This window comes from Citrus sinensis, chromosome 5, assembly GCF_022201045.2.
Source record: "Citrus sinensis cultivar Valencia sweet orange chromosome 5, DVS_A1.0, whole genome shotgun sequence".
NCBI lineage: Eukaryota > Viridiplantae > Streptophyta > Magnoliopsida > Sapindales > Rutaceae > Citrus > Citrus sinensis.
Window position 1 is genome coordinate 8934480 of NC_068560.1, and position 17008 is coordinate 8951487.

The window sequence follows — 17008 nt, forward strand, 5'->3', positions numbered from 1 at the left end:
TGTTTTTGATATGCAGGTAAATGAATAGATTTTACTGTCTTGAGTATATGTGTTAGCACTTGATGATTGGGATGACCAAACCTTCTATGAAGTAAAGTGGCTTTATTGACTGAAGTTTTACAAGATGAATCATCAGTTTGATTACATGATTTTTGAGATTCTGTAACAACTTCAGAAGGAACAACAGAATTGAAATAACAGCAAGAAAGCATAGACAATGGTTTATTGAAACACATATGAGAAAGAAAAGATGAATGTGATAACTGAGAAGATGATAATGATTTCAATAACAGCATGTATAACCCTTTCTCAGCAAGACCCTGCATAAGTACCTGTCCCCTCAGAGAATCCTTCACAAAACAAACATTTCCAAGAAATTCAACATATAAGTTGTTATCAGTGGTAAGCTTTGAGACACTTAACAAATATTTGGTAATGGAAAGAACTAACAAAATATCTTTAAGTGATATAGGTGAGTGTTTGTGTTTAGAATTGGAACTTTTAAAGAGAAAGAATGCATCACCAACATGTGTTATAGGCAAACCTTGTCTATTTCCAATAATAAGCTTATCTGCTCCAATGAATTGATCTCTGACATGCATATTACCCATGTTGTTAGTGATGTGGTGTGTAGCTCCACTATCAAGATAACATCCTTCATCAGCTGTCCTTCAAAGTTTGCAATATAAGCTGCTCCAGGTGTAGAGTAAACATCAGATGGGTGATGATTTACTGATGAATTCATATCATGTGGATGATAGCCATGATAACCAGGATACTCTGTAGCAAATGAGTCTTCAAATTGTGAAACAGAACCAAGTTGTGGATCAAATTTAGCCATATAAGCAGACTTATGTCCTCTGCCGCTTCCAAATTGTCTAGGTTGAAGAACACAGTTATCAAAGTGTATGTGCTAACAAACATCAACTGCATGTCCAGCTTTATGACAAATTTGACAAATAGGCACATTATTATTAGATCCATTTCCATTAGACATTGAAGTTGAACAATGAATCATATTGAAATTATGCCTATTGTGAAGCATTGGTCTATAAGCATATGCATTCATTTGCTATCCTCTGCCACCAGTATTACCAATATAACCACCAGCTGGAAATCCTTTTGGATATGTGTTGAAAGACATTCCTCTTCCTCCATTTTGATTCCTATTACCAGCATTAAATTGTCCCTGATATCCACTATAACCACCTCTCGTATTATTTCCTCTAAACTGAGAGTAGTTAGCATTCACCATTCCATAGTTTGCATTAAACAAATCTTTAGTATTCTGATTTTGTTCCAGTCTTGCCTCATGTGTTAAGAGTAAAGCATAAGCATCATCATACGACATTCTATTAGCAGTAATTATTGAAGCAAGATCTAGAAATCCAGGTCCTAGGCCATTCAAAATTTGCATTAACAAATCTTTCTCAGAAACAAGACTACCAGCACAAGCAAGCTTATCAGCAACAACTTTTACTTTTAAACAGTACTCCCCAACAGACATATTCTTTTTTCTAAGGACATTCATTTCATATCTCAATTGCATAACTCTAGCTTTAGATTTTTAAACAATACTCCAAACTATTTTTTCAATTGATATCCATGCTTCAAATGAATTTACGCAATTAAGAACAATATTTAAGATACCTTTACTTATGGAGGATAAAATCCAGCCAAGCAAGGTTTGATCCTGAGCTCGCCAATTGATGTAAGTTGGATTCGTGATTCTCTGTACTGATCCATCAACTACTGTATTAGAAATATATTGTTCTGGTATGAGTTGATTTCCAGAAATGAAATATTCAAAACGATTTCTTCTTATTGTAGTAAGAACTTGCTTTCGCTAAATCATGAAATTTGATCGATCCAATTTGACTGGAGTGCTAAATGAAAAAGAGATATGTGATGATTGATTTATATTCATTTGATTTGGATTTGATGTTGTGCTATTGGAACTAGCCATTAGAGTGGCTCTGATACAATGAAAGAAAAGTGAAATGAAGTTGTTTGGTTACTAAGAAAATGGACTAATAGTTCTGGAAATATTTCTGAACAAACTTTATTTCTTATTTTGCTTAACTAATGATTACAGAGCAACAGCTATTTATCTAATATGTAATTACGAGAACATCAATTAACTAATCTAAAACTAATTGTAATCAAGCTAACTAATCTTCAGTGCAACGCACAGTATGTGATAACTCTATGAAATGAGAGTTATCATAGCACTTTTAGACTTAAATTAATAATACTTAGAGAGTAAATGATGTGATTCTATTGCATTTTTATTACATTTTGCATAGATATTCATTTTAGTTTAGTCTTAATGAGTTTTGCTTAATTTAAAGTAATTCGTACTTAAACTAAGTGCATAATTGTAGGTTTCCATAAGCTTATAATTCACGGAAGGAATGTTGATGCAATAGGCTTGCAAAAATGAGGAAGAACTTAGTTACAAAAGAATTGAAACAAATCTGGAACAGTGCAGTTACTGTAGCCGTTGCTGTAGCAATCCTGGAACAGCGACAGAGAAAATTCTGTGCGGGATAATTGCATAATTGCGATATGCAGTTTCTTAATCTGACTTATATGCGATCTAGGCTTCCGTTTACCCTAATTTTCAACTATAAAAGAAGCACACATCATAAGGAAAAGAGAGAGTCATCACCCAAGGAGAAAAACACAAAGAAACAAAAGAAAACAAGATTCAAGAGAGAGATTAAGGGCTGCACAAAAGGAGAATTTGCAGAAATCAATTGGGGGCTCAATCATTCTTATTCTTCTCTTGCTTTCTCGTTTTCTATTTATTTATGGGGATGTGTTTCATGGCTGAAACTTTGTTCTTTATTTTTCTTTTACAAACCATGAACTAAATTTATTTGTAGTTGAGTGATAAACAATCTTGATGGTTTATTGACTAGAAATATGTGTTGCCGCATGTTTGCTGTAGCAGTTTGTTTTGATAGTATTTATTTTATTCGTTATTTCGGTTGATCACCCATTTAATGATACTAGCTAATAAACAGCCACTAAAGGGCCTATCTTAGTGGAACATATCAGAACAATACTTGATCTTAAATTGAGTTTCCCGGATTGAGTTTTACTTGAGTCCCAAAAGGGCCATACTTGATTTAAGATTAGTGATGAACTAGACATAAGGATTCACATTGTAGGGTAAATAGAACCTAAGCGTGTAATGTTATATCTTATATTGGCATAGCAACTGATCATTGTTAGGTTGCATATAGATATAAGATATCCAACATGCGACGGCTGAGGATACATAAGAATTATGCCCAGTACTGTAGCAAATACTACAGCAACTAAGCCAACCATTAGAAAATAGTCAAGACCATTAAGAGAGTTTATTCACTCAACTACTCTATATTCTCATTGTTTTTATCTTTGAGTTTGACGTGATAATCTACTTTGTTGCATTTTATTTATTGTGTTTTTATTTTAATTAGTAAATTAGTTTCATCAATTGTTTATCTTAATTTAGACACAAAATCTGCACTGTTAAGATTGATGTAACAAGTATAATAACATCAATCCCTGTGGAGACGATCTTGAATACTCATCACTTTATTACTTGTTATGTACACTTGAACATTGACACCAATAACATTAGTATTTATACCCAACAGTATGCTTATAACAATCTTTAACTAATCTGCTAAGTTGGCACTACTAATTAACACGCTTGCTCTGTATTTTCTTTATCTTAGCCTTCACCTTCTTTTGTTCAGCATAGTGAGCTGCTCTAACAAGGAACATTTCGGGGATGAATTCGTAGAGCCGTTTTTCAACCATTTCACTGTAAAAGTTGAAGAGAATGCCTCTAGAGTTGAGAAATTTCAGAACCCGATCGACTTGTTCATCCTACTCAAGCACATCGTAGATAAATTAAATTGATTATAGACGTGTTTGGGGCAGTTGCGCTGCCACCGCACAGCTGCTCCCCATGTCTATTCTAGGAGAACATTCCGGTAGAATATGGCTTGGGGAGCAGCTGCGCGGTGGCAGCACAACTGCCCCAAACGTGCTATAGATTTGTTATGCTTTCAGAAATATTTCAGCAAATAAATTTCGGTCAAGATCTAGCTAGCTATCATATCGTTCTTTGTCCGAAAGAATCTACGGGCCTTTTTAGTATCCTGTATTGTTTTTCAACAGGTATTCCTTGAAAATAAAAATGAGTTTGCTGTATTTTAAATTTAAATATGCGTCTGGTATCATTTTCTATATCTTATATTTTTAATAGAAAATAATAACATGTGTTCAGTAGACATAATTATAAAAACAAATAATTCATAAAGCAATTAAATAAACAATTAAATTATTAAATCATATCAGTGATAGTTATGTTATTTTTTGTTTTTAAAGTTAATCCCTCCGTGTTCGGTAGATGTAATTAAAAATAATTAAAATATTAATAATTGTTTTGGCAGTATTAATTTTAGGAGCAATTTTTTTACTAAATATGCAAGTTATACTCATGTTAAAAAGTAATATAATATAATATAATATAATGAAATTAATTTTTGTTCATCTGTTCAATCTCCTAACTTATCAAATTATTATATTTTAAAAATTATTACAAGCGTATTATTTTTAACATGTTAAGTTACTTTTGCAAGATATAAAATTCATAATAACTGCTACAATCTCGCATATAATAACATTAATCATATGAGTAAATTTTCCTCCCCCCATTTATTAAACCTACGAATATTAAATTGATGTTAGAAAAAATAATATTTTTTTAAAATTTATCTATTTTTCTTTTTCAATAAACAACCACATACGTCTGAGATTAATAAAACAATTTTTTTTCTTTTATCTTGTTTCTTCTCTATTTCTGTCCCTTTCTCCTTATCTCTCTCTATTATTAGTTTCTTCATCACCTGCGATAATAATATTATTACTAATGGTTTAATTCAATTTGAGGAAACAAATTCAACAATAACGACGGTGGGTTTGAACTTTAATAATAAAAATATAATGAAAGATTCTGGAAAATGAAGATAGAAGGGTTACGTGCTTTGTTTGTTTGGAAAGAGAAATAAAGAACATGGGAACTGGCATTGTTTGTTTCAAGGAATAAATTACTATTTGTTTTATGAAATGCACTGAACAGCTTAGAGCTAAAAGTTCTCTAAACCATGCCTATTGCCTAGTTTGTGGGCTTAAATTTTGCATTTTATGAATCACGTTTTCTTAAAATAACTACTGATCACTTCACCTAAATTCTATAAACAAAAATGGAAATGGGCTTCCGAAAATGATACCGAACAGGCCAAGATCCCATTAAGAATAAGGTTTTCCAATGTAATTCATATTAGAGGCGTTAATATTATTGGTTCGTATTCGCTTCAAACGGGTATATACTATAAGGAAGTTTAATTTTTACTGTTTTAGAGGGTAGGTATCAGGCTCAAAGTAGGAGTTTGTTATTATTTTTAATTAATGGGTATCAATTTAAAAAAAAAAATTCATTACATGGTTTGTATTAGAACAACTGAACCCACCATTTTTTGTTTGTTAAAACTAAATTTAAGAAAAGAGTAATAATAAATATCCCAAAATTTTATTTTAAATTTTATCCAAATGATGTGACATATAATATGTCATTTAAAATTTTGTTTTAAAACTAAATTATTATAAGAAAAAAGATAAATATGCTCTCAAAGTTTGAAAAAATGATCATGTAAACTCTTTTTTAATAAAAGACCCAAGACTCCCTTTTGATTAAGGATAAAAAAATTAATGAGCTAGATCGAGCTTTACGAAGGCCCAAACCCATAATAAGGTACACAAGTCTGGGCCCTCTAAAACCCCATCTAAGTTTGGAGGGTGGGGCGCTGGGTTTAGGCTAGACCTAAGTTTCAACAAAATTTTTAAATAATTTTTGAAATAATTGTAAACTTGAAATTAGATAATAATCAATAATGAAATGAAGAAAACAATTGTCTCAAAATAAAATAATAAATAAAGAATATAAAAGCTCACAAATTTAATTTTTTTTAATACTGAATTCTAATTCAAGTATCTTTTTTATTAGTTAATGCTACCCCCTATCAGAAAGAGAAAAATTAAGCCTACCTAAAGCCTGAAGGTCTAAAACTAATTGACCTTTCAACAATTAAGCTTGATAGTAAAATCTGAAATGATTGGAAATTGATTCATAATTTTAATTTATAAATTTAAATTTAATTATTTAAAATTATATAAAGGTCTGGGCTTGGCCTGGACTTTTTTTTTAATCCCTTGTCCAGGCCCTATCACAATATACTTGAGATTTTTTACCCATGTCAAACCCTCATGCATGGGGTTGGGCCTAAGATCGCCGGATCAACCAAGGTTTTTTGTCGAGCCTACTTTTGATCATAGTATCTATGACTTCATTAACCAAAAAAAAAAAAAAATTAACTCTGATGTTTTATAAAAATATAATATAGCATTAAAATAAGTGTAATTATATATATATATATATTTTCACATAATTTTAATGTTAAAAAATATCTTAAATTTTTATAATCTATTAGGCAGATTTTGTTGTATTAAAGTAAATTTTATAGAAAATGGAAACATAATTTTAAATAATATATAAAATAATTTTATTATAATCAATAAGTGAAATATATTTTATTAGTTGTAAAATCTATTTAACCAAAAGAGTTTTTAAAATATTTACAGTAAAAAAAGATATTGTTCAAATAAATATTATAATTTATAACTTTAAGATTATTTTAAATTTTAAAGTGTTTTTAGTATTGTTAGTCAATTGGACAAATTAAATTATTATGCTCGTTTTACTTATTAAAAAATTTAAATTTTATTTTTTTAGTTACTATATTTGATTAGTGTTAAAAATTATTTGATTATCAAGCGATGAAAATGTTATTTTGTGCTTATATTATAATTTATATTTGTGTTTATGCAATATATTAGGAATTATTAATTATATATTAATTATACTTAATTTTGTGTATTTTTGTGCGTTTATCAGGTAAAATATTAATTTCACGTAACTCAATACTCCAAACAGATAAGCGGATGTCAAATTTGAATTCCGAAGGTCTGAAAATCTTAAGATGAGTTAAGATCGGTTTAAAATTGAGCTTGTACAAAAAAGTTGACTTTTTATTGACCGACCACTGACTGAATGATAAAATGAACTTACAATAGATATGATTGCATTGGATAATTGTCAATTTTGACTAAATCTCAGCCATTCATAATTTAATGGCCATGATTGTGCCATGTGGCAATGGTTGGTAAAGCAAGTTGTATGATCCGAACCTTTATATTCGGGTGGACCCGATCCACCCATTAACCCACCAAATCTCAACCGTTCTTTGATTGAATCAGACGCTTCACATGATCCCACGTACAATGTTTACTTTTGAAGTTGGACCAGCTATTTGATCTTGACCTAATGGTTGTAAGGAGCACATGCATAAAGTTTATAATGGACCGCAAAACAGTAGATTATGAATGTATTTTTCTATAAATAGAATCTTTTTTTTTTGTTTTGAGCATCTCTCTTCTCCTCAATTTCTCTGTAATCTTATTTTTTCATTTGTGTGTTAATATTTTACATAATTATTTTTATAAATAAATTTAGTTTTATTTTCAATTTTAATTGTTTTTATTTCTTTTAATTATGAGTAACTTAATTTTAATAATTATTTTATTTCAATTATTCATAGTTAAATAATAATAGTTAGGTAAGGTGAAACTATTATTATATAAATAAATATGATTAAAAGGAATAAAATAAATATAAATTAAATTAAATATGATTTAATCAAATTCTATTTTTAATTATATAAATTATATTATTTTATATTTAATTTTATACATATTTTATATTTTGAAATTTTGATTTATTATAGACAAACAAGGGAATTTAGCACAATAAATTCTTAATATCTCAATATAAGGTTTGGTAAAATGATATTTTAACTTATTGTAAACAAATTAAATTTTGGCACAATAAATACTTAATCCATAATAAAATTAATGAGAAAATAATAATAATTTATATAATAAATCTTTTGGGCAATAAATCTAAATAAAAAATGACAAAAAGAATTGATTAAATTTTATTTATTACTAAGAGTGGATCCATAACCCTAACTAATTCAATTCCATGGTTTCACTTAAATTAAGTTGCATATATTCAAGTTTTTTTTCATTTTTAGATAAAATAAAATAAACAAATTAAATTTTTTTTCTGTGGATCGAGACCGAAGTATAATATAACAAGACACTCTTATACTTGAGAGTTAGAAATAACTTTTAAGTTATGTCAATATTCAAAGGATATTATGATAAAAAAGAAGTCTTGATATATGTTATTGGAAACTTAGAGGTTTCCAAAACTATTTCCTCAACTTTGGTAGTGTAGCTGTTATTTTTATTTTTATTATAATATTTTTTACTAATTAAACCCATAAAAATCCTATATAAAAAATTAATAAATGTTTAGATTTATTAAACTAAAAACTAAAATTTGGTTTATATTTTTTCATCGAACATCAACAATACTCTCAGATATTTATTTTTGGTAAACTTTTTACTTTTATTCAATTATTTTAAACTGTAAACAAAAAAATCTCATTTAAAATTTTTGAACATCTTAAAATATTTGATAATCGATGTTTGAGTGCAAATAAAATATACGTGATTATTTTGATTAGGTATTTTATAGTCAAACAAATTAAATTTGTCTGGTGATCTTTGACACAATTTAAAAGTAATTTTAAACTTCCAAGTATAAGAGTGTCTTGTTGTATTCGGTGAGTCCGAGGTCGATCCACAGAGAAAAGATTTAATTTGTTTATTTTATTTTATCTAAAAATTGAAATTAAAACTTAAAGATAAACAACTTAATTTAAATGAAACTATGAAATTAAACTAATTAGGGTTGTGGATCCACTCTTAGTAGTAAATAAAAATTAATAAATTCTTTTTTCCTTTTTTCTTAGATTTATTGCCCAAAAGATTAATTATATAAATTATTATTATTTTCCTTTTAATTTTATGATGGATTAAGTATTTATTGTGCCAAAATTTAATTTGTCTACAATAAGTCAAAATACTATTTTACTATACCTTATATTAAGATATTAAGAATTTATTGTGCAGAATTCATTTGTTTGTCTACAATAAATCAAAATTTTAAAATATAAAATATGTATAAAATTAAATAGAAAATAATTTAATGAAGAGTTGGAGAGCACTTTCCTTATTCCATAGAGGAGAATTTTGATCTACAAGTTCTTTTGGAACCTTGGAGAGCCAATGCAGGGAGTAGGAAGAATGTACAAAATGCAGAGTTGCCTTGGGGAACAAGCGGTTGTGAAAAGAACCCGGCACACCGGCAGCAAAGTATTTTCTTGAGTGAGGAAGGGATTTAAAGAGTGTGTTAAAATCATTGTCGTAATGATCATTGAATAACACTTGAAATTCTATAGATGAAATGTTTTGGTGATCAGGTTGCAAGAGCTTCAGCTCTACAGCTTCAATGATGTTTTGCACAGCAATGAAAGTGTTAGGTCCAATGGAGCAGCCCAAATCTGCTATTTGAAATGTATTGGAAGCATCAAATTTCAGGAGTTTCAAGTCAAGCTTATCAGATATTGCTTCATAGATCAGCTCCTTAGCAGCATCCACAACTCGTCTCTGTAGCCATTAAATCAATCGAGTCAATTGGGGCTAAAGTGAAGAAAATGCAGACCTAAGGTACATATACAGAAATAATATAATAATAAGGGCATCAACGTAAATTATTCATAGAAATGGGCTTTCGTTTGGGCAAGAGAAATGGGCTCAAACAACCCATAATTTTTGGGTTGGATAATTGCACCCCTCCAAGAACCTACTAAAACCCTTTTTGGTGGACACTTCTTATTGCTTGAGAAAAGTGCTGCATATGTGTTCTTGTGACATTAAAATATGCCAGTCAAGTTACCCATCTCAACTTTTAGTTTCTCTTTCTCTTTTATCCATATCCAAAACTAATAAAGAAGATACGCGAATTTGGTTTATGCTTTTTGATTTAATCAAATTCTTAAAGAGCATGTATTGGGGAAAAACACTGAGAAAACAATGTAGGTCTAATTAAATAAGTTTCATGTTGTTCGATTATACTAATCTCCTAATGTTGTAAAACATATACTGAATGTCTTTTTTTTTTAATCTTACCATTTTACCTTTGTTAGTTGCTACTTAACTGAAAAATTAAATCTAAAATTATCAGAAAAATAAAGGCTTTCTCATAATTTTCTAATTAATTTTTAAAAATTTTTAGAATTAATTGAAAAATTAAATGTAAAATAGATATGTATACTACTTTTTGGAGAATAATTCAATTAATTAAATAACTAAAGGTACTCATATTATCAATACCAAACAATCATTAAGAGTAAAATTGCAAGATCAGCAAAAATTTGATATTCAGAGAGTTTGGATGTACTTTAAAATATAAGTGAAATTTCGATTAGTTTAGTCAAACAACATGAGGTTTCACTCCTCATCTTTACAAAGGACAAATTTGTAAATGCCAAAGAAGAGAGGTTAATTTTGTTAGACAAATAGAGAGTGCAGTAGTGTGGCTCTCATTCTTTTTACAAACTATTTTTCGACATAACATAATTCCAGCTCTGAATGTGCCCGTAATTCTTCCTCTCTAACTAAATTGGACATTCTAACTAAATTTAACTAATATATTTATTATATAAATACCCTTATACCAAATTACTATTAGACTCACATCTTAAGTAATAGGAAAGGAACACAAAAATATTAAGAGACAATTTTATCCTTATCCACCTTGCCAACATGTTCTTCTACAGACCATTAGGACAAAATCACGTTTTAACAAACCATGTCCATCAATAGATCCATCGTAAAGGTACTTTTATTTTTGGAAAATGATTGGAAATTAGTAAAGCTGACGAGCAATTTGTGAGTTTGGTGGTGTTTGTGATGAGATTACTTACGAGCAATACTCAAAAGAATCAGGGCAATCGGATGGCTCTAATGCTTAACTAGTAAAGACAAATTGTTTGCTATATGACATGAGTAGATCATTTTATTCTCATTTCTCAAGTAATTTGCCAGTAATTTTGTTAGACCATTGGAGAAGTAATATACGTTAGAGAGAGCAAAAGGGTAAGAAAAAGAGGCAATGGGTCATTTTTTAAATTGTACAATTTAGAAATACGGCTCTGTTTAGAATTATGGAGGGTGCCGAGTGTAAAATTTTAATTTACAAATTTTAAATATGAGTGTAAAGAGTAAATGAATTTCGAAAGTAATAATTACAGTGCATGTAGTCCACCATCTAAATTAACATTCATCATTAATTTTCCTAACAAGATTTAAAATATGAAGCATTATTACTCTGAGATTTCAAAATAATAATAATACTACTGATAAAAAAAAATACAATACCAAAAAGAATTAGAAACCTTGAATCTCATAGATATCAATTCATTTCAATTTCAAGGCTGAAGAATTGTACCTGGAGGGTTGAGTTTTTAGCGTAGCTGTGAGCACCATCTCCACTAACCATGGGATATGATTGAGCCATTAGTTTTCTCTTCTTCTCCGAAGAGATGCCTAAATCTGATCTCTTTTAAAAAGAAAAGGCTAATAATTGGCTTGAGGGCTAAGGCTGGTTTGATCAAAACCACTTTACAGCGAGATGACTTTGAATGAAGGGATCCACATCTCTTCGTCAACGCATCGCCCCCACCTCGCCCCCACATGCACTTATGGTGGGATAAAACTGTGATGTAATTGTGGTACCGTGTCACAGTTATACCCAATCGTTGGATTTTTACCCATTTAAGTGGATCCGACTCATTTAAGTGGATCCAACGGCTGGTGTAATTGTGCCACGGTACCACAGTTGCACTGTAACCCGACCCCTTGTAGTGATTAATTACACTCTAAGTCTTTAACTTTTTTAAAATTCAAATAAAATTATTAGTTCCACCTCTATTGATTAAAAATGCGAGTTGTCTTTTAGACTTAAAAGAGTTATATAGTTAAATTGACGTTATGACAAGTCTTTCTTAAATATCAAAGATTGTGAAAGTTAAAAGGCCTAAGTAAAAAGGGTGAAAATATTTATTTATTCTAGTTTTTAGTAAGTAATCATTCAGTGTCGAGGTGTGACTGAATAGTTTTTTAAATAATTTTATTCGATTAGTATCGGGTTCAAATTTTGAAGAGGACAAAAATGATAATAAAATTTTTTTTTCCACCCCTTATTATTATTTTTTTTAAAAAAAGGCAACCATTTAACATTTATTTGGTGTAATCTTCACTCTATCATCTTATGTAAACATTGATGCTGACCTCTTTTGACTAAATTATTTTAGTGTTAAGGCCTCTTTCCACATCAAGCCGATAACTTAGAATAGTCCCAAGAATGGTCATGTTTACTCTCAACCATTCATTTATTTTTCTTAGACGTCACTTACATGAGGAGTGAGGACGAGGTTTCTTCTTTAGTTAGTCAATTTGACGAGGTTTTTTTTTTTTTCTTTAGTTAGTCAATATAGCAAATATGCATTCAAATTAAATCTACTATCTTAAACCATAAAAATTTTATTTCCACTATCTTAACAATAGCAAATTAAAAAAATTTACTGTGGAGGCAAATCGGTTCTAATTCAACCCTTTTTGAACTTGGGCTTTGCCCACCAAAACTAATAAAAAATGAATACTTCTAAATTTATGTTATTATTGAAAAAATTATTTTCCAACTCACATTACAATATATACTTATTGTTCGCATGTACATATCATTCGAGTAAAGGATAAACTGTAACCTAAAAAAAAACAATTTGGACGAAATGTTCCGAGCATGTTTTGGTTTTCATAAATAAACTGCCAAACAAAGTGAGAATGTATAAACTAATAAAATTGAACATCTCAATAATTAGTTTTAGGCATTCAAAAATTGTTTACCGAAAAAGATTGATTAGTATTAAAGATTATTTAATTATCAAGTGATAATATGTTATTTTATGCTTATGTTATAATTTATATTTGTGTTTATGTAATATATTAGGAATTATTAAGTATATATTTAATTTTGTGTATTTGTATGTGTTTATTAAGAAAAATATTAATTTCACGTAATTCGAGACTCCAAACAGATAAACGGAGGTCAAATTTGAATTTCGGAGGTCCAAAAACCTTAAGATCAGTCAAGATGGGCTTAAAATTGGGCTTGTGTAAAAAAAGTTGACTTTTCCTGTTGACCGAACACTGATTGGATGATGAAATGAGCTTACAATAGATATGAGTGCATGGGATAGTTGGCAATTTTGACTAAATCTCAATCGTTCATGATTCAATGGCCATGATTGTGCCACGTGGCAATGGTTGGTGAAGCAAGTTGTAGTATCCGAATCTTTGTATTCGGGTCGACCCGATCCACCCATTAACCCGCCAAATCTCAACCGTTCTTTGGCCAAATCGAACGAGTCAAATGATGCCACGTGTGATGTTGACTTTTGAAGTTTGACCAGCCGTTGGATCTTGATCTAATGGTTGTGAGGAGCACATGCATGAAGCTTATAATGGACTGCAAAGCACTGGATTATGAATTTATTTTTCTATAAATAGAGCCTCATTTTTATGTTTTTAATCATCTCTCTACAACTCTCTTCTTCTCAAATTCTCTCAATCTCCCTGTAATCTTGATTTTCAGGTGTGTTTTTAATATTTTGTATAATTATTTAATAAATAAAATTAGTTTTATTTTCAATTTTAGTTGTTTTTATTACTTTTAATTATAAGTAATTCAATTTTAATATTTCTTTTTTATTTCAATTATGCTCAACTAAATAATATTAGTTAGGGGAAGGTGAAACTCTTAGGAAATAAATACGATTTAATCAAATTCTATTTTTAATTTTATAAATTAAATTATTTTCTATTTAATTTTATACATATTTTATATTTTGAAATTTTGATTTATTGTAGACAAACAAATGAATTTGGCACAATAAATTCTTAATATCTTTAATATAAAGAATGGTAAAATAGTATTTTGACTTATTGTAGACAAATTAAATTTTGGCACAATAAATACTTAATCCATCATAAAATTAAAGAGAAAATAATAATAATTTATATAATTAATCTTTTGGGCAATAAATCTAAAAAAAAGGCAAAAAGAATTTATTAAGTTTTATTTACTACTAAGAGTGGATCCACAACCCTAACTAGTTCAATTTCATAGTTTCATTTAAATTAAGTTGTTTATATTCAAGTTTTAATTTCAATTGTTAGGTAAAATAAAATAAACAAATTAAATCTTTTCTCTGTGGATCGATCTTGGATTCACCGAGCTATAATACAACAAGAGACTCTTATACTTGGGAGTTTAAAATTACTTTTAAGTTGTGCCAAGTTTTTAGCGCCGTTACCGGGGAAAAGTTTTTTATTTAGTTTGTTTTTCCTTTTTTTATTTTTCTCTTATATGTAAATTTTCGTTTGCCCCCTTTTCCTTTTCTTAAATTCTCTTTTATCGCCACATCTTTCATAATTCTAGTTTCACCTCAATAATTCTCGTTTCTAGCTCATACTTCTCATAATTACGTTTTGACCCCGACATCTTTCAAAAGTTTCACGTTCATCCCACATGGCTCATTCTAAACTTCTAAAAATTACGGTGTGGCCATTAAATTAAAAATAATTTGCAATAGGATCCCTAGACGAAATTCCTCAAAATAATCAAGACTTGGACATACTTTGGACATATTTTGGACATATTTGGACTTATTTTGGACTTAATTTGGACCAAACTAACTCTAACTACTAACTCTTAACTTACTAATTGCTAACTCCTAACCTTTTTTATTTCAGTTATTTAATTTCCTACATTTATTTTATTTCGTATTTATTTATTTTTGCTTTACTGGTGGGTTCAACCACCAAACTAACTACTAACTCTTAATTTTTTTTTCAGTTATTTAATTTTCAGTATTTATTTTATTTTGTATTTTTTTGCTTTATTTTTTTATTAGTGGGTTCAACCACCATTTTTTTAGTTATTTTATTATTTTGCATTTATTTTTTTTATTTTTTATTTTTTGCTTTATTGGTGGGTTCAACTACCAAAATTGTTATTTAATTTTAGTTTTAATTTTCTTTTGTACACTTATATTATTTGCATATTTAATTTTTTTAATTTTTTTATTAATTTGTGTGAATATTATCTTTATAACATAACCATTGCATGAGACGTTGGTCTCGAACTTCAAGTAGCAAGTTAATTCGTAGATCTCAATCTCCACCACCAATCATGGATGAGAACCAAGATGAAAACTTTGTGCACGAACCTAATCCTCAGATTGATCAGGGAGATAATCATTTTCAACATGGGCATGATCAGAATCAACCAAGAACTCTGAGAGACTACATGAATCTAACCAGAACTGGAGTACCATCGTGTATAGTATTTTCCTCCATAAGCATCTCGATTCAACTTTAAACCAGGTATTATCCAACTTTTACCAACATTTCATGGTTTAGAATCCGAGAATCCGTACTTGCATCTAAGAGATTTTGAGAAAGTTTGTAATACATACACATACCAAAATTGTAGCGTGAACATAATTAGGTTAAAGTTTTTTCCTTTTTCATTAAAAGATAAAGCTAAAACTTGGCTACAAAACCTTAGATCTGGATCAATAAGAACTTGGAATAACATGCAAGAACAATTTTTGAAAAAATTCTTTCCACCTCATAGAACAAATTCTTTTAAAAGACAAATCACTTCTTTCACTCAAAAAAATGGAGAAACATTATACCAATGTTGGGATAGGTTTAAAGAGTTGCTTAACATATGTCCACATCATGATTTTGAAACTTGGTGATTGGTCATTTACTTCTACGAGGGCTTAATACCCCAAAGTAGACAGGTTGTTGAAATGATGTGTAATGGTGAATTTAGAGATAAAAATCCTGAGGATGCACTAGATTATCTTAACCAATTAGCTGAAAATGCACAACATTGGGATACTGTTGGAACTTTTGAATTGACAAATAAACAACAATCATCTCCATCTAGTGGAGGAATCCATAACCTTAGGGAAGATTATGATTTACAAGCAAAATTTGCATCCGTAGTTAGGAAAGTTGAAGCTTTGGAGCATAAAAAGAGTGATCGAGTAAAATTTGTTCAAGAAATTGCATGTAACATATGTAGTTCGAATGATCATTTCACTCAAGACTGTCCCACTCTGCCTGCAATTAAAGAATGTCAAATTATCAAGCTAATGCCATTAACACCTTTAATAAATGTTCAAGTGGGACATAAATATGATTTAATAAAATTCTATTTTTAATTTTATAAATTAAATTATTTTCTATTTAATTTTATACATATTTTATATTTTAAAATTTTGAGATATTGTAGACAAAATAAAGGTGTTAATGGCATTAGCTTGATCATTTAGACATTCTTTAAGTGCAGGCAGAGTGGGACAGTCTTGAGTGAAATGATCATTCGAACTACATATGTTACATGCAATTTCTTGAACAAATTTTTCTTGATCACTCTTTTTATGCTCCAAAGCTTCAACTTTCCTAAATACGGATGTAAATTTTGCTTGTAAATCATGATCTTCCCTAAGGTTATGGATTCCTCCACTAGATGGAGATGGTTGTTATTTATTTGTCAATTCAAAAGTTCCAACAATATCCCAATGTTGTGCATTTTTAGCTAATTGGTTAAGGTAATCTAGTGCATCCTCATGATTTTTATCCCTAAATTCATCATTACACATCATTTCAACAACCTGTCTACTTTGGGGTATTAAGCCCTCGTAGAAATAAGTGACCAATCGCCAAGTTTCAAAACCATAATGTGGACATATGTTAAGCAACTCTTTAAACCTATCCCAACATTGGTATAATGTTTCTCCATTTTTTTGAGTGAAAGAAGTGATTTGTCTTCTAAAAGAAT

At 29.3% G+C, this 17008-nt stretch overlaps 1 protein-coding gene and 2 non-coding genes across 3 annotated transcripts; 1 reads left to right on the plus strand and 2 right to left on the minus strand.

The window, feature by feature from the left end:
• Positions 1-9117: 9117 nt before the first annotated feature.
• On the minus strand, positions 9118-11708 carry LOC127902111 (loganic acid O-methyltransferase-like). Its single transcript, XM_052440684.1, has 2 exons — positions 11540-11708; positions 9118-9696 (listed from the first exon to the last, which is right to left on the minus strand). Exons 1-2 carry the CDS (start codon positions 11606-11608, stop codon positions 9217-9219), a joined length of 549 nt encoding a protein of 182 aa, XP_052296644.1. The 5' UTR covers positions 11609-11708; the 3' UTR covers positions 9118-9216.
• A 4089-nt stretch (positions 11709-15797) lies between these two features.
• LOC112497756 (small nucleolar RNA R71) lies at positions 15798-15904 on the minus strand. Its single transcript, XR_003064740.2, has one exon. It is a non-coding gene; the product is annotated as a small nucleolar RNA R71 (small nucleolar RNA).
• A 995-nt stretch (positions 15905-16899) lies between these two features.
• Positions 16900-17008, plus strand: LOC127902859 (small nucleolar RNA R71). Its single transcript, XR_008055495.1, has one exon. It is a non-coding gene; the product is annotated as a small nucleolar RNA R71 (small nucleolar RNA).

Excerpts from the sequence above, each read along its gene's own strand:
- LOC127902111 (XM_052440684.1), bottom strand. The coding sequence starts at position 11,608 with ATGGCTCAATCATATCCCATGGTTAGTGGAGATGGTGCTCACAGCTAC. Across the intron at positions 9,697-11,539 it reads CTAAAAACTCAACCCTCCAG|AGACGAGTTGTGGATGCTGC; the intron begins GTACAATTCTTC and ends TAATGGCTACAG.